Source organism: Fukomys damarensis, unplaced genomic scaffold (genome assembly GCF_012274545.1).
Source record: "Fukomys damarensis isolate Sample0158 unplaced genomic scaffold, DMR_v1.0_HiC HiC_scaffold_16, whole genome shotgun sequence".
Taxonomy (NCBI): domain Eukaryota; kingdom Metazoa; phylum Chordata; class Mammalia; order Rodentia; family Bathyergidae; genus Fukomys; species Fukomys damarensis.
The window spans coordinates 29,577,253-29,603,781 of NW_022900928.1; the positions used below are offsets into that span (position 1 = coordinate 29,577,253).

At 34.5% G+C, this 26,529-nt stretch overlaps 1 protein-coding gene across 11 annotated transcripts in view; it reads left to right on the plus strand.

Moving 5' to 3' along the window:
* Positions 1-26,529, plus strand: part of Emsy (EMSY transcriptional repressor, BRCA2 interacting) — a 90,720-nt gene that overhangs the window by 38,903 nt on the left and 25,288 nt on the right. For all 11 annotated transcript variants that reach the window (XM_010613040.3, XM_010612974.3, XM_010613250.3 and 8 more), the window contains 5 exons: positions 1,012-1,161; positions 4,055-4,225; positions 9,771-9,907; positions 15,788-15,961; positions 24,603-24,801. In XM_010613040.3, the coding sequence (XP_010611342.1) occupies positions 1,012-1,161; positions 4,055-4,225; positions 9,771-9,907; positions 15,788-15,961; positions 24,603-24,801 (831 nt within the window). The remainder of the gene's footprint in view (positions 1-1,011; positions 1,162-4,054; positions 4,226-9,770; positions 9,908-15,787; positions 15,962-24,602; positions 24,802-26,529) is intronic.

Genomic DNA, 26,529 nt, shown 5'->3' on the forward strand with positions numbered 1-26,529 from the left:
TTTTTTTTTTTTTTTTGGTACCGGGGATCGAACTCAGGTCCTTGTGCTTGCAAGGCAGGCAGTGGAACCGCTGAGCTAAATCCCCAGCCCTCAGCAGCTTTTATATTTGATTTTTCTGTTTCTTTTGAGGGGGTTGTTTTGTTTTGTTTACTTTTTTTTTTTGGGGGGGTACCAGGGATCGAACTTGGGACCTTGCTCTTGTGAGGCAGGTGGTGGAACCACTGAGCCAAATCCTAGCCCTGTTTTGTTTTGTTTTTAAGGTGAGGTCTGTATTGTTCCGGTTAGTCTTGCACTCATGAATTCAAGTAGTTTTTTTGCTTCAGCCTCCCAAGAAGCTGGTACTACAAGTCTGCACCACAACTCCCAGTATAAGCAGCTTTTTATATATATATTTAAGGAGTTGAGAATATAACATTAGCTATATTAATTTTTACTTTTGACATCTTATGCTAATCCTTTCATCCCAAGAAGAATATAACCTTAGCTACATTAACTTTTGTTTTTGACTTTATATGCTAGTCATTTCATTCCAAAGATTTATATGGAACAGATTATTAAAAGTTCAAGTCCAGTTGTTAACTTTAGTTTTGAAAGCTCTTATCTGACACTACCACAGATAGAAGTGAAGATTTGTTTTTCTTCAAGAACTTTGCACAGAGCATGGTGGCATATGCCTGTAATCCTGGCACTTGGGAGGGTAACGTAGCAGAATTTCTGTGAATTTGAGGCCAGCCTGAACTACATAGTAAGTTTCAAGCCACCCTGAACTACCGAGACATTCTGTCTTAAAAACAAACAGAAAAACCCAAATGAAGAATTTTGTTACTGTAATGTTTAATTGCGTTCCTGGAATGAGAGAAATTAGGGATGATAGTTAGAGTTTCATCAACATGAAGAAAGCCCCTCTGGTAAGATTGAGTAAATATGTGTGACTACTGCCCTCTTGGGTTGGTATAAAGAACACATAGTTAAAAATAATTTGTACTGACATTAATCTTTCTTTTTTTAAAGGTGTTAAAATCATCACACAACAGGTTCAACCAAGTAAAATCTTACCCAAACCAGTGGCTGCAACTCTACCCACTAGTAGCAATTCTCCTATTATGGTGGTTAGCAGTAATGGTGCAATTATGACCACTAAACTGGTGACCACTCCTACTGGTAAGTTCTTGAATATCAGTCTGTTAATTTATATGTTCATCAAGTAATTTCTCTATACCAGCAATATGTTTGACACTGAACATCTAGAAATGAATGAGACTGTTCTTCAGAGGCCTTTCTTGGCTCCCTCTAACCCCCACCTCCCTGAAATTAGCTTTCTCATTCTTTTTCATGGTCCTCAGTTCTTTTTCTTTATAGCACTTGCCACATATCTCATTACTTAACTTGTTTATTGGTTTGTTTTCTCTTTTTTAGAACATAAGCCTTGAGTACTTGCCCATGTGCATGTATGTGCGTGCATACACACAGAATCAGCATTGCTTTGTTAGCAGTTGCTCAGTCAGGATTTGTTGAGCACATGAAAACAGTCCCAGCCTGCAAGAAGCTTACTATGATGTGGTTGAGAATCTGTGTTACATTACAGTATAAAAAGTGTTACAGAGATCGAGGGAAGCACAAGATGCCATTATGCTTACATGTAAGAGCAGTCAACCTGTGCTTGAGGAAGTGATAGTGTACAACATTTTAAATATACCACCCTTTATGAACTTTAGCAGGTTACTTAATCTCTGTAAATCTTTTCCCTTTCCTGTTTAAGTGGGATAGTACAGTGCTGCTTCAGTTTATGAATGCTTTTGTTTGTACGTAATTTGGTTTGCAAACAGAAGTGTTTGGAAAAATTTTCTTTTTGTTTACAAACTCTGCATTGGTGTTAAACATGACTGTGGCTATGTTTTCCATATAAACACAAACCTGGAAATCTCTTTCAGAATTGTAGAGCAAGTTCAGTTTGTGAATGGAGGCACCACTGCAATACATAAGCTGTAGATTATTTTAAGTATTAACTGATATTAAATATATAAAAAGCCCATTGTACAGTGCTCAGTAGCTCTTACTATTAATATAATTAACCATTACTATTATTTTTAATGTCTGTAACTCTTAAAACTTGTTTTAGGAGGGCTAGTATTTAAATGAAAAAGTATAAACAGTGTAAAGTGATACCTGTCTCCGTCTTATAAGCTGTCATAAAGGTCTGTATACATCGAGCTTACTCTCCTTTATTAGTCTTATTTTCAGTGACCTACATGGTCACACAGCCATGAGCTTGAGGAAAGTAAGAAGGAGAACTGGAATTTGAATCATATCTGCTCGTCTCCAAAACCTGTGCTTTTCTTCATTTTAAAAAAATTGTGGTAAAATATACTTAACATGAAATTTACTACTTTCAAATGTACATATTATTGGCATTGAGTTCATGTATGTTGTGCAGCTACCATTACCATCTAACTACAAAACATTTTCCTTTTCCCACACTGAAACTCAGTATCCATAAAACAACTCTCCATTCTCCTTTTCCCCCAGTCCTTGCAACCACCATTTTACCTTCTGCCTCTATTTTAAACCCTACTATTCTTTTTTTTTTTGTTTTTTGTTTTTTTGGTACCAGGGATAGAACTTGAGTCCTTGCACTTGTGAGGCAGGCGGTGGAAACACTGAGCTTAAAGGCCCAGTACTAAACACTATTATTCTTGTATTAAAAATATTATATTTACTCTAGACTTTTCTCCCTTTGACTTAAAGGTGATAATATTATCTATATATGATTTCTCATGTTAGGAAGAGGTAGTAAGAATAAAATTTTGTCTACTATATTGGAATAAATGTTTCCTTTTTAAAACAAAAAGTTGAAGTTGAAATCTTTTTCATTTATAATTCAAAGTATTCAAATTTTGTATCCCTGGGCATATTTACTTTGCACTAGATTTTTTTTTCTGATTCTGATGGGTGCTTGTAACCAATTTAAATTAATTCTATTTAATGTTTCTTCGCTCCTCCCTTTTTTGACTAGTAGCTGTATTTTTAAAAAGCGAATAGCTTGCTAACAGCATTTTTTTCAAGGTGAGAGAATTGTCAAAAATGACCTCCGGGGCTGGGGGTTTGGCTCAGTGGTTCCACCGCCTCCCTCGCAAATGCAAGGGCTGGAGTTCAATCCCTGGTACCAAAAAAAAAAAAAAAAAGACCTCTGAATCTATCATGAAAACATTTTCACTTGCAGAAGATTTATTTTAGTCATTTTTTTTTTCATTTTCCTCAAGGCTAATAATTCTTAGTTTGGAATAACCCTTCTAAATTACTGAATTTATAGGAATCTACAGTAGACTCATGTAGCTAGTTTTTAATTCTTGTTTGGGGAAGAGTATAAAATCCTCTCAGCGACATAAGGAAAAATATTCTAACGGGTCAGTTAAAGTTGAAGTATGTAAATAGAGAAAAATCTTAGGCTAAAGAGAAATATTCCTGGCAACTTTTGCCAGCTTCAGCATTAATCTCTAGTAAAGTCATGCAATAGTGTTTTAAAAGATGGAAGTATATTTAGAGGGTAGCAGCATACAGAACAGTAAAAATTTTTTTATAAAATTTTAGGCAAATAATAGTACCTTTTTTGCTGAGTGCTGGTATTGGGTTTGGCACTGAGACGGCATAAAACAGATGCAGAGACTTTAAAATCTAGCAGAATTATCTAAAATGCTCTGACATGAAAATGTTTCTTTTGGCATAAAACTAGTGGGAGAAGGGTAGTGGAAGAAGGGAACAGCATTAGCTCTACTTTTTCTCGGGTTAGTGACTTGATGCAACACATCACAAAATGTTATGTGTAAAACTAATTCAAATTGACTTGCATTGTTTCTTGCTATGTGACTTAAAACTGGCTATAAAATTGTAAATTAATGTCTTGGTATCTTGAAATTCCATTTTCAATTTAAAGCAATCAGTGTTAATTCAGTTACATTGAATTATAAGTAAACTTTATAAATTATCATTCCTCTATAAGCAATGATAAGGTTTTGTTTTTGTTTTTTTTTTCTTTTTGGCTTTTTCCTTTTCATAGGCACACAGGCAACCTATACCCGGCCAACAGTGAGCCCATCCATAGGTCGAATGGCTGCAACCCCTGGAGCTGCAACCTATGTGAAAACTACCAGTGGTAGCATCATTACAGTAGTACCAAAATCCTTAGCTACCTTGGGGGGCAAGATAATTAGCAGTAATATAGTTTCTGGTAGGTATGTCTTAAATATATGAATTTCACTGTGTAGGAGACTTTCAGTGAGAGGGAAAATACATATTTCACTATTGAAGGATTCTGTTTGATCTGTTTTTTGCTTAGAAGTCTGCTTCTTTGTTTTCGGTCCTTATGTTTAGTGATTAAATATAGTTTTTAGTTTTACTACTAAATATTTACATATAAAACTTCTGATAGTTTTAAAATTAGAAGAACAGTTGTTTGTAATCATATTGTAAAGATTGCGGTTTATATTTGCATAGAGTTTATTTATAAAATATTGTTTTATTTGTCAATCCATCAAGACTTAACTCTTGAGGTAGTTGTTATTGTGTTCACTTTAAAAATGAAGAGAGATTTGGGTTTAGAGGTGTGGAATTGATCTATCCAAAGCTATACAAACTAGAATAATAGAAAAACTGTTATTTGTACTTCTAAATATATTGAAGGGACATACTTCATAATTTCAACTACTAATGTCACTTTAGCTTATTAAAGACAAAATATTTGAATATCTTCATTTGCTTTTCACCATTTCTGTTTGCTATTTGAAAATAATTTACTTGGTTAATGATAATTAACCATGGGCCTATTTATTTTATTGGTATATTGGAACCTTACCTGTTTTTTATTGGCTCATTAATCCCTAAAATATTTGAGTTGTGGACCCTGAAGTGGAATGTTAAGAAAGCATCTGTTTTCACTGAATATTATTTTTTAATTAAAATGATGTAAATAGTCTGATTAAGCAAAGCTTGTGGATTTTAATTTTGTAGACTAATCATATTTTGTATGCCCCAGGTGAGTTATTCTAACTTTATAAAGTCAAGGAATTGAAGTTTCTGGAAGTAATTTGATGTTGCTGATAACTCAGGGAATGAAAAGAAGCAAAACAGGGCATGGTATTGGCATAAAGCACCATATTTAAAGCTGTTAACTTTGGCTCTACGTTTAAGTGTAAGTGAGAAAATCCAGTGTTTGCCAAACTGAGGAGGGTGAAACCAGCAGGGAAAGATTCATTGTATTCCAGCTTTTAAAAGGATATTTTATATAGTACAGTTAAATGCAAGTTATAATTTACTACTTGAAAATATCTTCAAATAATATAATACAAATAATATAATACACTTACTTACTCAGTTAAACATTTTTAAAAAGTGATCATGTTGTGCATGGGTTGGTAGCTTTTTTACAACCTTAAGGGATTTTCTTTATTTATATGTGAATTTATAGTACCATATAACTTGAACGAATGTCTAGATGTTATGAGGCTTCTATGTTTAGACCTTATTCATGATATATCTACTTTGTTCTTGGTTAGAGCAATATAATCAAATCTTATGCATATGTACATACTATCCATCTGTGTATTAAGTATAAAACCATTTGTGGTTAGTTACTGTTTCAGCTAGTCATAGGTGCACATGGGAAGAATTCTTAAACTTTTTGAGCACTGTAGGATATATTTCGTATATAGCTGAAACAACTTTGTTATGTGGAGATTATGTCTTTATTTCCTTTACTGTTTGACACTTTTTATTCCAAAGTTTTTCTTCTGTTTCTGACTGCTGTAAATGAATCCTTATGTTGCCCATCATTATTCTTTGCAAAGACAATTGTCTTACTTTTGTAATACTTTTGTTGTGCCATGCTAGTTTATTAGTAGTTTTTAATCCCTGTTGGATGTCTTTAGTAAACCGGTAGCCTGAGTGAATAACTTTACAGTTTGCTGCCTTTGTTCATGAGCAGATGGTGGGTTCTAGAGTTTCCTTTCCTCCAAATAAAGAAGAAATTTTTCTAAAATAGACATCTAGGTTGTAAGAACAGAGGACTTTAACATCGGAATGGGCATGATGGCATTCATCTGTAATCCTACTACTGTGGAGGCTGAGGCAGAAGGATCACCGTGAGTTTGAGACCAGCCTGGGCTAGTGATTTACTTTTTTTTTTGGTGTTGAGAACTGAACCCAGGGCCTCATGCTTGATAGACAAACATTCTACTACTGAGCCTGGGCTAGTGATTTAAAGGTTAGCCTAAACTATATACCAAGATCCTGTCTTAAAAAAAACTAAAAACTGAGAAATAACAACAGATTTGTTCTTTTGTTTTGGGAGAGTTTAAAAAGATATAAAGAATATTAAAAATATAATTTTTTAGAGAAATATATATATATATTTATATATATGTGTGTATATATATATATATATGTATATATTTCTGTTCTACATTATCTTTTAAAAAATGTTTTATACCATTCCCCCAAGTCCCCTGCCCTCTCTATGGACAGAAGCTTTGTTTCCATTTTTTCCTCTTCTATTTTCACTTTTTTTCTTGTCTCCCTTTTTCCCTCCCTCCTCTCTTATTCCTCTTCCCATTTGAAGACTTTCTTCCCATTTCCCAACACCCATTATACATCTCAGTCCTTATTTCCACATTCAGTTTTTCACACCAGAGAAATAGTGCAATATTTAAACATATGTGTCCGATTTATTTCACTTAAGAGTATGGTCTCAAGGTCCATCCATTTAGCTATAAATGTCAAGCTCATCCTTCTTTATGGCAGCATAGTACTCTATTGTATAAAAAAATGAAATCTTTATCCATTCAACAGTTGATGGACATTTGGGTTGTAGAAACATAACTTTTACCCTCCATAGAATATGTTAAAATTTAACTATATATTCATTCTGTGTGTAAATATTTGTGTATAAATGTATATATTTTAAAAGTAAATTAGGATATAATTTTTATCTTTTACATAATATCTTATCATGCTAATAGATGTATTTTGACATGCCCTGCTGCCAGTGGCTACCATCATATTTTCTCATATATCATATATTTAACATTTTCTCATTTTTGCCATGTTTTAGGTTGATTTTTTTTTTTGGTTATTATAATGACTATTATACACAATGTGACAAAATATGGTGAATGTTTAAATTAAAAAAAACTTATTGCAATAAAAGACACATTGTCATTAATCTTCCTCAAAGAATCCCCCCTCACTTTGAACAGATCCCATCTTCATCTTTCTGAAGCAGTTTTGTATGTCCATGTATGTGAGTGTCTTTAGTTGTGCTGTCATGGATGCCTGAATAGATTCAAAATGTTTACATTTCACAGTCATTTTGGCTGTGAGGAAGAGCTAGAAGTCTTATAGTACCAGATCTTGTGAATAAGATGGATGAGTACACACCATATGTTTTTATAAACCTGTCTTTTTATTAGATAGCACTTGGTAGCCTCATTCACTGTACTTTTGATCATAACTCTTAAACTTGTACATGTATTTTTTTGTCTAACTTCCTTTGTAAATTATCCTAGAAAGCTAGTTCATATGTCCACGGTACTTTCTAGGAAGGTTGTATTTTTCTTTTTAAATAATCAATTAAGTGGAAGCCATGACTATCCTTATAGTTATTTAGCCCATATATTGTAGAGTCAAATATTTCTTTATATGATTATATGTGAGATAACTGTCGATAAGATTGTTTTGATGAACCTTGTTGAGTAATGGTTGAAGAAATACACTCATTTTGCGTAGAAGCTCGAATCCTTCAACAATGAACTTGATTTTGAGGTTTTTTGTTTTCTTTTGTTTTCTTTTAATGCAGGATTTTGCTATGTAGTCCAGGACAACCTTGACCTTAGTGTGTACCTTGAACTCATGATCCTCCTGCCTTAGCCTCCTGGGTGTGGGATTATAGTCATGTACTAGAATGCCCAGCACACAATTTGTTTTTGATTCTCTAAATCTTTAGTAGTGTTCAGGCAAGGAGCTGAAGTTTATACACTTTTTCATTTATTCATCACCTCATTCTTTTAACAAAGAATCTTAAAATACTACCCAAAGAGACCAAGATTGTCAGGGTTGATTTAAGAATCTGTAAATAGTAAAATTTAAGACAATAAATTTCTGTTTAAGATGACCTGCCATAGTGTTCCAACTTTTATAAGCATCTTTAAAAAAAAAAAATCCCTAGAATTCATCAGAATCATAGGCCATTGTGATCCAAATGTAATACATAGTTATTTGTACCCATTGTGATTTTGCTTTTTTCTTTTCCTTTTCCTTTTGATTTTTCATTTTCTTTCTTTCTTTCTTTTTTTTTGGTCCCAGGGATCAAACTCAGGTCCTTGTGCTGCAAGGCAGGTGGCAGAACCACTGAGCTAAATCCCCAGTACCATAATTTGGCTTTTTTAAAGCATAGACTAGATAGGTGGGTTCTCTGATGCGCTGCGAGCCAAATACTGTGTGTATGTATATGAGTTTCATTCTGTTCCTGGAGAAAGCTAAACAAATGAGCTTGTACATATACTATTGTATCATGAGAAGCGCAAATCTATTATTACAAAATCATAGATGAACATCTTCTTTTCTTATGGTGAAATAAAAAGCTGTTGTGAAGCTCAAAGGACCTTGATTTTGTTGGTGGTTACAGAGTTAAGACAAAGCATGTATCAAAAGATCGCATCAGAATTTACAACTTGGACAATTGGAAGAGTGTAGTATATAAGTTTTATATAGGTGGATAGATTTAATATGTGGCAATATAAGCAGATTATGGAAAAATGTAGGCAAGATAATGTAGATTGTATCAATAGATACAGATCCATAATTTAGATCTTAATGAATTTACATACATACATACATACATAATAATTTAGATAATTCAGAGCTTCTTCACAATCTATTGATCTGCAGGTTAACAAAAACACACATTGAGTTGAACTTGGTCTGTATTTCTGTGTTGTTGTAGATTTTTGGTTTTTTTTTTCAGTACTAGGGATTGAACCCAGAGCCTTTGTACTGAACCACATCCATTGCTCCCAGGCTCCATTGCATATGCTGGGCTCAAACTTGCCATCCTTCTGGCCCAGCCTCCCAGAGTGATTACAGGCATGCACCACCACTACTTTGTCTTTTTAAATTATATAATGCATGGCTTATTTTTTGTTCCTAAATTTTCATAGAGTCTGTTGGTATGTGAATCTTGACTTTTACTTTGAATGTTATTTTTTGAAGATGTTTCCATCATGCTAGTTACATAAATGTAATACTTGGGTTGAGGGAAATATATATCATGGAATAGAAATTTTTATTTTTAATCAGGAAAGGAATATTAAAGGGGAAGTGAATACGGTAGTGATATTTTTAGATTCTGAATTTGGTGTTTAGTTCCTTAGATTACAAAAAGATGACTGCTTTAAGAGTCAATTCTTAGGGCTGTGGATTTAGTTTAGTGCACTGTGCTTGCCTCAGAAGCGCAAGGTCCTGAGTTTGATCCCCAGTACCAAAAAAAAATTGGCAGCAGCACCACTGAGCTAAATCCCCAGCCCAAGAGTAAATTCTTAATATTCTTCTTGTTCTGGATGCTTTATATAACTTACTGTTGAAAACCTTCATTTTACCCTATAATAGCATTCATCCCATTTAAGGATGATATTGACTAAAGAGTATTATGTACACCAGAAACAGAAATAACCAAGTATCAGTATTCCTTAACTCAGGCCTTCTTTTCTTCCCCTTTCTCTAAGGAACGACTACCAAAATCACTACAATCCCAATGACTTCCAAGCCCAATGTGATTGTTGTTCAAAAGACTACAGGAAAAGGAACGACCATTCAAGGCCTTCCAGGCAAAAATGTTGTCACAACATTGTTAAATGCTGGAGTAAGTAAGAGGCTGTACTGTAGACTTAGCAGTCCACTGAGGACTATACAGATATTTGTTTAGAACTTCAGAACTCTGCAATAGCCAGAATGACTTGATGTAGCACTACTGTGATTTAGTACCTTAAGACACCACCAAGTGATGGCATTTTCACAATATTTTATTCATAGTGGCTCAAAGCCGGATCTCTTGTGATTATGATATAGATGTTTATCTTGGCCCAAATGAAGAATTCCACTGGCTTATCTATAGGAGAATGTCTGTTGGAGCACAACTTTAATTTTTTTTTGTACCAGGGATTGAACTCAGGATATTGTGCTTGCAAGGCAGGTGTGGTACTGTTGTGTCTAAGTTGCGAAGTCCCCAAAGACCACCAAGGAGTTATGTCTGATGTAATTGTAAGAGGAGTTTATTGTAAGCTCGAGCCTGCACTCTCTGGTGTCACCATCACAGCGGCTTCAGACCGAGAGTCCAGATCCAACTTTGAACCAAGTTTATATAGGATTTTTCTGTTACTATTTTTAGTTTTTCCTTATCATCAAGGGACATCGGGAGGGCACATTGGAACATGATCTAATGCTTATATTTGTAAATTTATTATGGGGTGCTGGGAGGATATGTATTGGAAAGTTATCTAAGGCCTTTAGAGAATTAATTCCTCTTTTCATTAGACAATTAATTCCTCTTTTTTGACTTTTATTAATTAAGATATATAGCTATCTATATCCACTATAATTAATTCCTATATTGAGTAGATCACACAAAAAGAAGCTTTTTTATTGACTATGATTAATTTCTATATCAACTATAACTAAATTGATTTCTATATCAGCTATAACTAATTTCTATATTCATTGAATTACATAAAAAGAAGCTTGTCTTAAAAAGAGGAACAGAAGCAGGGTGGAGATGTCCTAAAAGAGGAACTGTAATTGTCAAAGCACAGAGAAACTGTCATATAGAATGGAATTTTTCAGAAAGGAACTTTTGCATTTACTCTATTCTGGGTAAGGGGTTTGGAGCCCATCGTGACCTGGAAACTTGGTCCTCACAGTACCACTGAGCTACATCCCCAACCCTGGAGCACAACTTTATTCCTGCTTATGGCCAGAAGATAATGGCTTAGTATTTCACTTACGTTGAGCAAAGAGAAATATTTTGGACTTAATTGGGTTTAAGATGACATATACATACATACATACACACACACACACACACACACACACACACACACACACACACACACACACACAATATACATATATATAATTTGGGTTTTTTTTTTGGCTTTTTGAGACAGGGTCTCACCATATAGTTGAAACTGACCTGGAATTTACTATGTAGCCCAGGTTGGTCTCAAACTCACAGCAATCCTCCTTCCTCAGCTTTCTGAGTACTGGGATTACAGGTGTGTGCCACGCCACCCAGCTAAGATGGTATTAATTGATAAGGATTTGTTTTGTCACTTTAATTTTTTTTGTCATTCTTAGCTCTGAGCTAGGAAAAAAACTAAGTAATATAAATCAATAGTTATAGTTCTGAAATCAGCTGTTAAGAGGTTTGGAGTTAGACACACCTGTGCTTATGTCTCAGTATTAAATTTTTTTGACACTGGGTGATTTAGTCAATCTCTCTAGTCCTTAATTTCCTCATTTTTTGCATTGGGGTGATAATAGTCCTTTTGAAAGTGCTTAGAACAACATCTAGTACATAGGAACTCAATCATTGGTTTTATTCTTGCTATTTAACAAAGGTGTTTAAAGGCCAGGCATGGTGGCACACGCCTGTAATCCCAGCACTTGGTAGGCTGAGGCAGGAGGATCACTGTGAGTTCGAGACCAGTTTGGGCTACATAGTGAGTTCCAGGTCAGTCTCAACTATATGCTGAGACCCTGTCTCAAAAACAAACAAACAAACAAAAACCTAACAGGTATTTAAGCCTTTGTAATGTCTTTACCTTTCCTCACTTCACTAGAAAAATGGAATGCCATGCAGGCAGCGGAACCACTGAGCTAAATCCGCAGCCCCTAAAGCAAACCAGGCCTTTTTTTTTTTTTTTTTTTTTTTTTTTTTATTGAACTCAAGTCCTTGCTCTTGCCAAGGCAGGCAGCGGAACCACTGAGCTAAATCCCCAGTTATGTAAGGTACAAGATCCCAATAATGAATGTAACTGTACTGTATACCTAAAATGTACCAATAAACTCAATTTAAAAAAAAATGACTCAATAAAAGAGAGTTTAGGTAGTGGAATGGGTGAGCAAATGATTTGCCTTTTTTAGCACTGTTTTAAAACAAGTCCAGAAGAGAGAATTTGGTATATTAGAAATATTGTTTCAAATTGTATTTCTACTAAATATTATCTCAATAATGTTTCAAAATTTATATATCTGATGAATTTTCTCATTTGTAAGATTGTGGCAGTAATACTAACAATTTTATGGTGATCTTTGAAGATTGAATTAGGTATGAGAGAAATGTAGTTGTTTCTAGCACATAGGAAATAGTCAATACTAAACTTTGGTTGTATAAAATTTAAAAAGAAAAAGAAAAATGGAATGCCACACTTCATTCTACAAGGCCTCATGAATTTTCTTAGGCATCATAGTCTTACAGTGTTAGAAGGGGGTCTATCTAGCATTAGACTTTTTCAGCATGTGGAAAAACAGATTATTTCTAGTTTGAAGTCACTTTTTAAGCCAAAAATAAAGCCAGGATTAGAATTCAAATTTTTCACAAACTTTTTTAGTGTGGGTCATATGGTTTGTAGTTGATATATGAGAGCCATGTACTCCAGGGTCTTTGTGGTCAGAGAGATCTAAAAGCCATTTGTGAATCATAGCTACTGGATTACAGATTAAAGCATCAGTGTGACATAGCCAATTCTCATAAAATACACAGATCAATATATAAGACCATCTTTTTTTACCACACAGAAACATGTACTTGTACCCATTACTTGTTCACCTGTGCATGTCCACAACACTTTATCAGCAGAGCTTTGAAAAAGACAGCTTGCTATTTGGTTTTGTTTGGATCGTAAAACTTGTATAAGGCCCATCAAGTGATTTTGGGCATACCCACTTGCAGTCTTGTGGCTGTTGGCAAATAAATTAGGGCTCTTTCCAGAGATGCTACTGTGAAGGGTATGAGTGTGTTGAAATAAGCGCACAATTGGTAAGTACTTCATTTCTCTTACATTAGAGCAGATAAACTTACGATTTTTGTAATTATATTTTGCTCTTAATTCAGAGTGCTTTTTAGCCGTCTTAGTGATTGCTTTACTAGGTGATAGGTTTTTTTTTTTTTTTTTTTTTTTTTTTTTTTTTTTTTTTATTGAGTTTATTGGTACATTTAGGGATACAGTACAGTTACATTCATTGTTGGGATCATGTACCTTTACATGGCAAGTCTTGATTCTCATTTTTTTCCCCTTACCTCTGCCCTCCCTTCCCCCCCTCCTCCCCTCCCCATCTACAAACACTTTATTTTCATCTTTTCATTCTCTCACATTTTTTTCTTTTCCCTTTTTGTTCTTCCCCTACGTATCACACCTTCCCTACACCTTTAGCTCCTTTCCTCCCATTTCTAAATGTCAGTAATCTTATTAGAATCTTATGCATTGTTGCAGAATATTCACACCAGGGAAACTATTCGGTATTTACACATGTGGGACTTATTTATTTCACTTAGGAGTATATCTTCAATATGTATCCATTTTCCTATGAATGAATCTATTCTCTCGCTCTTTATGGCTGAGTAATATTCCATTTTATAGAAAAACCACAACTTCTTTATCCAGTTTCCAACGGATGGGCAAATAGGTTGTTTCCAAGATTTAGCTATTACAAACTGTGCCGCTATAAACATGGGTGCACATACTTCTCTGTGATATGATTCTTTCAGTTCTCTTGGAAAGATACCCAACAGAGGGATGGCTGGGTCAAATGGAACCTCCAGTCCAAGCTCTTTGAGGTATCTCCATATTGATTTCCATAGTGGTTGCACTAGTCTGCACTCCCACCAACAATGGAGGAGGGTTCCTTTCTCCCCACAACCCCGCCAACATTTGTTATTGTGTGATTTCTTGATAGCAGCCATTCTTTGTGGGGTGAGGTGGAATCTTAGTGTTGTTTTCATCTGCATCTCTCGAATGACCAGTGATGTGGAACATTTTTTCATATATTTTCTTGCTGCTTTCACTTCTTTGTATGAGAAATGTCTGTTCATTTCGGATGCCCATTTTTGGATCGGGTCTTTATATTTGGGGGGACTGATTGTTTTGAGTTCTTTAAGGTCACATATTTAGATGATAATATCTGAACATTAAGAAAACTGAGAAGGTGAAAATTGCCAGGTCTTTTTACTTTTTAGTTTTATGGATTTTATTTTATTTTATTTTTTTCATTAAGTTTATCCATACTTTTTAGGTTTATAGTACAGTTACATTCATCATTGGGATCTTGTACCTTTACATGATGTATTTTGGAATTTTATTGATTTTAATACTTAAAATTTCCCGAGATGGGGGTCTTACAATGTTACCTGCTGGTCTCAAGCTTGAGGGCTAAGTGTTCTTCCTGCCTCAGATTTTCAAGTAGTAGAGACTAAAGACCTGTGCTGCTATCCCTGGCTTAATTTTTAATACTTTAGTAAAATCATTACATTTGAACTTAATTTGGTTAAGTTCAAGTAAAAAGATGTTGAGATTATGACTAGAAAATGGCACTTACATATAAAGCATGTAAAAATACAGAAAATGGTAAAAAAAGTTAATGGGCTTAAGCCATCTACTTAATAAACTAAAGTGATATTAGTGACATATTAATAATAAAAGATAGGAAATACCTTAAGTTTTTCCTTTTTTATATAATATATGTAAGTTTAGAAAGAACATTAATATCTTTGCTATATTCATCTTTTTCACATACTTTTTCACGTAGGCATTCTATGGTAAACCTGTACAATTTCATATAAAAACTTAGGGAGTTTATTTTGTATATAGACATTTATGAGTATATTCAGTAATTTCTTATTACATAAGTATTAATTTCAGATGCATTAGAAAGTAAAGGTAAACATGAGGAGTGGAATCTGTAATTCCAACTCTTAGAGATAATCATTGTTAACATATTAGTCTACATTCTTCCAGAACTTTCTGATCTCCCCCCACCAGGAATTGAACTCAGGACCTTGCACTTGCAAGGAAGGCGCAGTATCAATGAGCTAAATCCCTTGCCCTTGATCCTTTTAATATATATATTTTACTAATGGGAGAGTATAATAAGTGCTTTTTTGTGTATGTGGTGCTAGGGAGTGAGCCCAGTGCCTTGTGCATGCTAGGCAAGTGCTCTACCAATAAGCTCTTTTCTTTTTAAGTCTTTTGACTTGTTCTCACTAAGTTGGCCAGGTTGACCTCAAATTTGCAATCTTCCTGCCTCAGCCTCTGGACTGGCAGGGATTGCCAGTGGGTGCCAACTTGCCTAGCTAATAAGTATTTTTAGATGTGGTAATTTAAAAAGAAATCTCTCATCAGGAAATAATTAATTTCTTCTTTGTTTAGAAATTGGTCAGGTGACTTCTGGGGTCATTTCAACTGTCTAGTGTATGTGGGTTTTTGTTTTTTGTTTTTTTTTTCCCAGTATCAGAGATCAAACTCAGGACTTTGTGCTTGCAAGGCAGGTGGTGTCACCACTGAGCTAAAGCCCCAGCCCTAGTATTTTTGATCTCTTTAGAAACACTGTACTTTGTTACATAGTCTGCAGTTGTTTATCATCATGGTAAAACTTTTTTTTTCCTGGTAAAACTTTATGCTTTAATAAAAGGATAGTTTTTATTATTTAAGTGAATCTAAATCTCTTATAATTACTGACTTCAATTTAGGGAGAAAAGACTATTCAGACAGTGCCAACAGGAGCAAAGCCAGCTATCATCACTGCTACAAGACCCATCACCAAAATGATTGTGACTCAGCCAAAAGGAATAGGTTCCACAGTTCAACCAGCAGCTAAAATCATCCCAACAAAAATTGTTTATGGGCAGCAAGGGAAAACACAGGTAAGCTATAAGATATAGTGATTTTTTTTCTCACATATTTTATGTTCTCTTTTTGTTTGTTTTGTTTTTGGTTTTTTGAGACAGGGTCTCACTATGTAATTGAGACTGACCTGGAACCTCACTATGTAGGCCAGGTTGGTCTCAAACTCACAGCGATCCTCCTGCCTCAGCTTCCCGAGTGCTGGGATTACAGGCGTGTGCCACCACGCCCAGCGTATTTTATGTTCTTAAAATTCCCAGGTAGAAATTTGGAAAAAAAGATTAGTAGTCTTAAAACAACCCAAATTATTAAAGGTTAGGACTGAATGTATATCAAGATTAATCTGTTGTCACAACTTGTGTCCCCCACAGTATTTCCCCCCCGGTACTGGGAGTTGAACCCAAAGCCTTTGTATTGAGCTACATTCCCAGCACTTAACAATGTTTTTATTTTAAAACATTTCTTTATTAGTACATATTTGTAGTACATAATGTTTACAGTTCTTGTGGGGAGTTAATATATTTTAATTCCTTTGACCCCCTTTTCCTTCCCCTTTCTCCATCTCTTGATATCCCCTTCCACTTCACCTTCCAGAAAGATCTATCTCCCTACTTCCTATTATTTGTCTTTTATTTTACCCTTTATTTTAAACTCATATAAGAGAAACCTTGTAAAATTTAAGCTTGCGTGTCTGATTTATTTCAGTTAACATTATGGTCTCAAGGTGGTGCATCCATTTTCCACAAGTGACTCATTTGTCTTTCTTTATGGCAGAACTTGTGTATAAATACCATTTGCTTTATCCATTCATTTCTTGATGGAAATATAGGCCGCTTCCAAGATGTAGCTATTGTGATTGTGCTGCTGTAAAAATGGGTATTCGTGTATCACTGTACTATGATGTCTTTAACATTTTTAGGAAGATACATAGAAGGGGAATAGCTAGTACAAATGGAATTTCTCGTTTCAGTGTTTTGAGAAATCTGTACAATTTCCATAGTGGTTGTAGTAGTTTTCATTCCCTCCAACAATGTAGAAGGGTTTCTTTTCCCCTGATACCTCGGTAGTATTTGTTATTATTTGATTTCTTAATGGTGGTAATTCTTCTGTGTTGTTTAAATTTGCATTTCTCTAGTGGGTCATGAGGTTGAGCATTTCATTGTATATTTGCTGGCCGTTTGTACTTATTTTGTGAACTGTCCATTTCAGTTGCCTAGTTTTTGATTGGATCTTTTGTTTTGGGCTCTAAGTTTTGAGTTATGTATTTTTTGTATTAGTCCTCTGATTGAGGAATAGTTGGCAGAGTTTTTTCCCATTCTGTAGATTGTCTTTTCACTCAATTGGTTGTTGCTTTTTGTTTTGTTTTGTTTCGTTTTTTTCCTGTGCAAAAGCTTTTTAATTTGATATGATCCCATTTGTTGATTCTTGTTAACTATTTCTTGTGCAACCAGAGTTCTGTTCAGAAAGTCTTTGCCTGTGCCTATTAATTCAAGAGTTTTACCTGTTTTGTCTTTCAGCAGGTTGATGTTTCTGTTTTAATATTTAGTTCTTTGATCCACATATATGGGTCTAGATTCAGTCTTCTGCACATGGATATCTAATTTTTCCAGTATCCAGAGACTTATCTTTTTTCCATTGTGTGTTTTTGGCCTCTTTGTCAAAAGTCAGCTGAATATGCTTAGGCTTGTTTCTGCATCCTCTATTCTGTTCCATTGTTCTTCATGACTGTGTGCTAATTCCATGCTGGTTTTTTTGTTTGTTTGTTTTGTTTTTTTAAATCTTTGTAATAAATTCAGGTCCAGGATTGTGATGCTACTACCACTTTTTACCCAGGGTTGCTTTTGCTATTCTGGATCTCTTCTTGTTACATGTGAATTTTAGGATTGTTTTCTCCAGTTCTGTGAAGAATGCTTTTGGGATTACATTAAATCTATATATCAGCTTTGGGAGTTTTGGGCATCTTGGCTATATTGGTTCTGCCTATTCAGAAATGGAATATCTTTGCATTTCCTGATGTCCTGTTTGACTTCCCTTTTTTTTCACCCCTAGTACCACGGATCGAATTTAGGACCTTGTGCTTGCAAGGCAGGCTCAATCCCTAGCCCTCAATTTCCTTTTGAAGAGTATTATAGTTTTCATTGTAGAGGTCTTTCACTTCCTTGGTTAGATTAATTCCTAAGTATTTGATTTCTTTTCTTGGTGCTATTGTGAATGATATTTTTTCCCTAATTTCTTTCACAGTGGATTCATTATTAATGTACAGGAATGCTATTGATTTTTGAGTATTGATTTTATATCCTGCTATATTACTGAATTTGGTTATTCTAAGAGATTTTTGGTGAATTTTGGGGTTTTTCTATATAGAGAACCATGTCATCTGTAAATAATGCTGTTCTGACTTCTTTTCCTATATATATCTATATCTATATATCTATATATAGATATATCTATATATAAATATATCCCATTTATTTTTCTTGCCTAATTACTGTGCCTAATATTTTGAGTAGTATATTGAACATAAGTGTTGATCGTGGACATCCTTGTTTTGTTCCTGATTTTTAGAGGGAAATCTTTCGTTTTTGCCCCATGTAATATGATATTGGCAGTAGATTTGTTGTATATGGCTTTTATGAGACTAATGTGAGATCTTTCTATATCTATTTTCTTCAGTGTTTTTACCATGAAACGATGTTAGATTTTGTCAAAGGCTTTTTCTGCATCTATTGAGATGATCAGGTGATTTTTGTCCTTCTGTTTATATGATGTATTATTGATTTGCATATGTTAAACCATCCTTGCATTCATGGGATGAAGCCTGCCTACTTGGTCATGATTCATGATTTATCATCTTTTTGATGATTAATTATATTGTTTTCCAGTATCTTATTGAGAATTTTTACATCTGTGGTCATTAAATAAATTAGGCTACTTTTTGTTTGTTTGTATTCTTATTTGAGTCTGGTTTTGGAATCAGAGTAATGGTAACTTCCAGGAATGACTTTGGGAATACTCCCTCTCCCCTTTCTATTTCATTAAAGTTTGTAGGGTATTGGTATTAGCTCTTCTCTGAAGTTTTTGTAGAATTCAGCAGTGAACCCATCTGGACCTGAGCTTTTCTTAGTTAATAGGTTTATGTTTGTTGTTGCTTTTTGTTTTTGTTTTGTGAGACAGTGCCTTACTATGTAGTTCAGGCTGGCCTTGAAATCACTAGGTAGCTCAGGTTGGTCTCAAACTTATGCTAATCCTCCTGTGTTAGCCTCCCAAGTGCTAAAATTATAGGCATTTGCCACCGTGCCTAGCATTTGGTAGGTTTTTCTTTTTTCCTGCTTCAATTTCATTGCCTCTTAATGGATTTTTCAGAATTTTTAAATCTTCTTGGTTCAGTTTTGGTGATTCATATGTATCAAGAAATCTATCAAAAAGTTTCTGCTCTGCAAAAGAAACCATCAACAGAACTAAAAGGCAACCTACAATGTGGGGAAAAAATATTTAGCAGCTGCTCCTTAGACAAAGGACTCTTATCTAGAATAGATAAAGAACTCAAAACAACCAGCCCTGCCTAAATATAAAGACCCGATTCAAAAATGGGCATCTGAAATGAACAAACATTTCTCAGAGAAATAAAAGCAGCAAGTAAATATATGAAAAAATGTTCCACATCACTGGTCATTCGGGAGATGCAGATGAAAACAACACAGTGAGATTCCACCTCACCCCATAAAGAATGGCTGCTATCAAGAAATCAAACAATAACAAATGTTGGGGTTGTAGGGAGAAAGGAACCCTTCTCCATTGTTGGTGGGAGCGCAGACTGGTGCAACCACAATGGAAATCAATATGAGGATACCTCAAAGATCTGGACTAGAGGTTCCATTTGACCCAGCCATCCTTCTTCTGGGTATCTTTTCAAAAGAATTAAAAGAATCATATCACAGTGATATATGCGCACCTATGTTTATAGCAGCATAGTTTATAATAGCTAAAACTTGGAAGCAGCCCATTTGCCCGTCAGTTGGAGACTGGATAAAGAAGATGTGGTTTTTCTATAAAATGGAATACTACTCAGCCATAAAGAATGAGAAATTAGATTCATTCATAGCAAAATGGATACATATTGAGGATATACTCCTAAGTGAAATAAATAAGTCACGCGTGTAAATACCGAATAGTTTCTCTGGTGTGAAAAACTATAATAGTACATAAGATCCTAATGATATAGCTGACAATGTGAAATAGGAAGAAAAGGGCTAAAGGTGTAGGGAAAGTGGGAAGGGTAGGGGAAAGTTAATAAGGGAAAAGAAAAATTATGAGAAAGTGAAAAAAATGGAAATAAAATGTTGTAAATGGGGAAGGTAGGAGTGGGTGAAGGGAGGGCAGGGACAAGGAGAAAAAATGAGAATCAAGACCTGTCATGTAAAGGTACAAGATCCCAATGATGAATGTAACTGTACTGTACACCTAAAATGTACTGATAAACTCATTGAGAGAGAGAAAAAAGAAATTATGCATTTCTTCTGAATTCGCCAATTTATTGGCATACAGGTTTGTGAAATAGTTGTTAATAATCTTGTATTTGGCACCATCCATTGTGATTTTTGCATTTTCATTTCTAATTGTAGTGATTTGGATCTTTTCTCTCTTTTGTTAGATTAGCTGAGTTTAGCTATTTTCTTTTGAAGAACTAACTTTTTGGTGCATGAATTCTTTGTGTTGTTTTTTGTTTGTTTTTGTTCTCATTTTCATTAATTTCTGCTATGATCTTTATAATTTCCTTCCTTGTATTAGCTGGAGGTGTGTATTCTTGTTGTTTTCTAGAACCTTGATGTGTATTTGGGGTTGTCTGTTTTTGTGATGTTTGCATTCACAGCTATGAACTTCCCTATTAGGACTGCTTTCATTGTGTTCTAAAAGTCCTAGTATGTTGTACTGGCATTATTGTTTGTTCAGTTATAGAAACTGTCTTATTTCTTCCTTGACTCCTCTGTTACCCATTGTTTATTTAAGAATATATTGTTTAGCTTCCATGCATTGGCATACTTTCTGTGTTTTCTTTTGCATTGATTTCTAACTTCATTGTAGTATGATCTGATAATACACATGGCATAATTTTAGCTCTTTTGTGTTTATTTAAGCTTGCTTTATTGGCTTGTATGTGGTCTATTGGAGAAAGTTTTGTGTGCTGCTGAAAAGAATGTGTATTCTATTTTTGGGTGGAAACCTGTAGATATCTGAGGTCCATTGTTTATAGGTGTTGTTCAACTGTGATATTTCTTTTTTGATTTTTTTTTTGTTTAGTTGATCTTTTTGTGATATTTATTTATGTATTTATTTTTTGGTACTGGGGATTGAACTTGGGTCTTTGCACTTGCGAGGCAGGTGGCAGAACCACTGAGCTAAATCCCAGCCCAGTCTATTTGTGATAGTGGGGTATTGTCCCCCGTTGTGATTGTTTTTATATTTATTTGGTCTTATATGTCCAGTAGTACTTGTTTTGTGAAGTTAGGTGCACCATTGTTTGGTGCATACGTACACTTTGTCAGAATATAGGATAGCTTCACCTGCTTTTCTTTGCGCTCCTGTTGTATGATTTTTAGTGTGAGTTACATTTTGGGTTAAATGTGTTTCTTATATAGTTCATGAACTTGATTTCTTTCCATGATTCTGATTGCAAACCAAGTTGGATAAGAACTAAATCAAATGCCGTGGGTAAGTTCAATGTTTACCTTACAGGGAAATTTAATTCGGTTCTTATCTTTGTTGGTCGTGAATTTCTTTAGGTGTTCTTTATCATAAAACTGTCTTATGTCTTACCAATTTTGAAAGACACAGTGGACCCTTGTATGAACTCAGTTTCCCAAGGGCTGGTTATAACGCAAGTTGATTGTAAGTCAAGACAGCTGAGATCTGGAAATACCCAATAGATAACAAGAGGCAGATCAATCTTCCATTAACCTAATTAACTGAGTGGTAACTTGAGGGTCTATTGTAGTTTTACAGGATATATCAGCCTGAATTGGAAATTTTTTCTTTTAGAGTTTAAAACACTTGGCTGCAGGGTTTGGGATTTAGCTCTGTGATGCCAAGCCTGCCTCGTAAGCACAAGTTCCTGAGTTTTGATACAAGGTACCAAAAAACAAAAACAAAAACAAAAAGCACTTGGCTCCAAACTTTCCTGGCATTTAGGGTTTGTGTTGAGAAGTCTGCTGTAATTCTAATGGCCGTACTTTTATTAAGTGATTCATAGCTTTTGTCTGTCCACTTTAAGATTTTATTCTTGTATTGGACTTTTGTGATTTTTGACTACGATATATCATGGAGAAATTCTTTCTTTATTATGGATATTTAAGGTTATATGTCTCACTTTATGTTAAATTCTTTTCCCTTATTTGGAAAGTTTTCTGCTTTTATTTTAGTAAATACGGTTTTTATGCCATCTATACTGTCTTCTGATTCTTTTACTATTTCCATTCTTTGTGTCATATAGAAATTGTTGTATCTGTTTTTAAAGTTCTCTTGTTTTTAAGGTATTTTCATTAATTAGTAACTGACAACAGCTCTGTCTTCTAGTTCTGACACTGTCCTCACTTTTGCTAGCCATATGTTCGATAGTATTTTTAATCTCTTGAATTTCTCTTTGGAGCCCTTTTATGGACTCTGTTCTTCTGTGTGCTTGTTATTCATGTTTTGCATTGTTTTGTATAGCTTGTCTTTTATTAGTATCTTTTACAGACTTTCTGATCATTTTGTTTATGTGGCCCAGTATCTTATTATAATAACTAAATCCCTGTCTTATGAATGAGTTCCTTTCCAGAAGAATTGTTCATAAGTTGGATTGAGGATTTATTTGTAAGCTGACAAAGTAAGTCTGACACAGTATGTCTGTGAAAGTTCACAACTTGAATATTGTAAGTTGGGGACTTAACTGTATTTCTTTCTTCTGTGAGCTAGTGAAATGTCTTATTGATTGGTTTTATTATCTCCCCGGTATATGTGTGTGTGTGTGTGTGTGTGTGTGTGTGTGTGTGTGTGTGTTTTTTTTTTTTTTTTTTTTTTTTTTGGTACTGGGGATCAAACTCAGGACCTTGCACTTGCAAGGCAGGCGTGGTGCCACTGAGCTAAATCCCTGGCCCTCCCCTGATATAATTTTGAATAATTCTAGATTTTGGTTTACTCTTCTTCCATGTCCCAGTGGATCAGCTTTGGAAATGTTGGGAGTTTGGGGAAGCATTGTTTTGCCTTGTCTTCCCATGTTTCTATTATTTGTTTGTGTTGAGGCTTGCAAATTGACTGTAGAGGAAAGCTTTGTTTCTAGTATGGAGACTTCTTTAGGTAATGTCTACTTTTCAGTAGTTTCCTCTGGGTGTAGCTAAAACTACTGGCTTTTGTCCCTGTCCCAGGATCCAATTATTGGAGATGGAAAGTTGTATCATATTCGGCCCAGTACCCAGTTTTCTAGGAATATGCCACATTATTTACAAAGATTTTGTTTCCATTTTTAAAAAAAATTTCTCATATTAATTCCATTTCTTTCCTTTTCCCTCCCTCTTGCATTTCCCCTTCCCCCTTGACCCTTTTCTTCCTATTTCATATTATCTATTATACCTATTAGTCCTTATTTACACTTTCAGTATCTCACACCAGAGAAATTATTCAGTATTTACATGTGTGTCCTATTTCATTTAAAAGTATAGCCTCAATGTGCATCCATTTAGGTATAAATGTCTCTAGTTTCTCATTCTTTATGGCTGAGTAGCACTCCATTTTATAAAAAACACTGCATTTTCTTTATCCAGTCACCAGTTGATGGTCAATTGGGCTGTATCCACTACTATCTAGAATATATAAAGAATTTAAAAATCAGACCCCCAAATTTAAAGACCCAGTTCAAAAATGGGGATCTGAAATGAATAGATATTTCTCAGATGAAGAAATAGAAGCAACAAATAAACCTGAAAAAATGTTCACCATCACTGGTCATTTGAGAGATGGAGATGAAAACAACACTGAGATTCCATCTTGGAAATTCTCCCATTTTACTTATTTCAGTATCTGTGGCTTTGACTTTTGCTAGGAATTGATTCATCACATGTTCTTTGTTGCTTTGATGAGAGTTTAAATCAGTATTTCTCTGGAATTTCTTCAAAGATTCCTCAGGTCTCAAGCAAGTTGACTTTGTGCTGTTTTTTTCTGTTATGGACTTTATTTGATTCCTCCAAAAAAGAAGCTTGAACAACAGTGACTTAAGGAAATTAGGGCTTTCTTTTTATTATGTTAATGAAAATTGAGAAAGAAGAAGTCCTGGATGGATGTTATGGGTCAGAAATTCCATTGGGGATCTAGGCTTCTTGTGTCTTATTCTTTTATTGCCTTTAATGTACAGTTTTTACTCCTCTATAAGCATACTAGTGGTAAAATAACTTGGAAGGAAAAAATGAGTGCTGTAGGTGAGAAAAAACAGGTACAAAACGATCTTGTCATAATTATGGCTGTCACAGTCTGACTTTTAGCATTTTGTATTAGTAGCTGAATTAGTATTTGATGAGCAGTGCTGTGCCCAAAGCATTATAAATGCACAAAATGCTGTTTTGCATATAATGAAGTTTAACATTTTAACTAGTGCTTTAATATTTCATTTGGTTGTTTCTCCATTTCTTCTAGGTTCTTATTAAACCCAAACCAGTGACGTTTCAAGCCACAGTTGTCAGTGAACAAACAAGACAGCTGGTAACAGAAACATTACAGCAAGCATCCAGGGTAGCAGAGACTGGTAATTCATCTGTTCAGGAAGGAAAAGAAGAACCACAGAGTTTTACAGATAGTAGTTCCTCTTCTACAGAGTCCTCCCAAAGTTCCCAAGGTAAGATCATTTTACTTCTGATTTATGTAAGTATTGCCTGACATAGTATACTATGTTCCAAAATAGAAGTTGCTTTTAGGAACGTACAGCCAAACTTGTATACTTTGATTTTTCAGTTCTTTTGATTTTTCATTTTCTTTTGTTTGATGTTTAATCAATGAGTTGAAATTTTAGTTTTGGTAAAGCTTACTATTCTTTCCTACATCAAATAATTGGTAAATCTCAGATGATGGCTTTGTCAAGTAGGTAATGTTATCTAGTAGAAGTGATTCCCTTATGGCAGTCTTCCTGTTTGTTTTGGGTAAATGGGGGAGGAAGTATAAAAGAAAGTGAATATCCCTTCTGAAATGGATATTGTTGAATCTTCAGAAGTAAATCAGGGTGGACAAGGATAAGCTATAAGTGGGTTGTAAGTAGGGTAACTGTATATTCTTTGAATGGGACAAGTCTTAGTTTATGTCTGTTCTGGCATAATTATTAATTGCATTCCCTTTTACTCTCAAAAGCATTTCAGGTTGTAATTCTGTGGTTGTGCTAATTATAAGGAAGGAACTCTAAACCTACACTTCATATAAAGGGAGGTCCTTTGTCCTCAGTGCTGTTATTATTATTGTTATGTTGTTTTTCTAGGAAGTCTCTTGAAATAAACTAATTGTCTTAAGTTTTGAGACTTTCCATAAGTCTAGTACTCATGTCCCTTAGTTGTCTATATTGCCTCTAGTATCAGATAGTACATGTTAGTATTTCTTATTCAAAATGCTTGAGATCAGAAGCGTTTTGGATTTTGGATTTTTTGGATTTGGAATATTTGCACATATATAATGAGAAGTTAGGTCTGAAACCCAATTAAAAATCTAAAATTTATTTATGTTCCATATATAACATACATACTTAATCTAGGGGTAATTTTATATACTGTTTTTAGCATACCTTTGTTTTAGCTGTGACCTATTACATAAAGTCAGCTGTGGGGTTTTCCACTGGTTGCATGTCATGTCAGTACTCAACATTTTCACATCTTGGATTTTGGATTAAAGTTACTCAGCCTGTATGCTGATGCATGTAATCTGAGCAGAGCTGTTTGTCTTCCCTCTTATTCTTTTCCTTGCTCATTCCATTTCTTCCTCCTGTCTTTCCATTAGACTTGCTAAAGTGCTTTCTTAGTACCATCACTTTTCTGATGTAACATTGTACACATTGTGCAAATCATCATTGTGTTCATCATCATCATCATCGTTATCATCATTTATTTATCTTTTTTTTCTTTTTATTGAGTTTATTGGTACAATCTAGGTATACAATACAGTTACATTCATCATTGGGATTCTGTACCTTTACATAATAGGTCTTGATTTTCATTTTTGCCCCTTGTCCCTGGCCTCCCTTCACCCCCTCCTCCCCTCCCCATTTACAAACACTTTATTTCCATTTTTCAGTTTCTCATAATTTTTTTCCTCTCCCTTATTACCTTTCCCTCACCCTTCCCACTTCCCCTACACCTTTAGCCCTTTACTTCCTATTTCACATTATTAATTATCTCATTAGGATCCTGTGTACTATTATAGTTTTTCACACCAAAGAAACTATTTGGTATTTCAGTTAAAGAAATCTCTGTATGAACATTAAAAATAGGGAATCCTAAAATAAAACTAAAAAGGAAAGTAAAAGAGAAAAGGCAATGATGTAACATCAAAATAATCCTTAATTCTGGAGATGAAAATGGTCCCT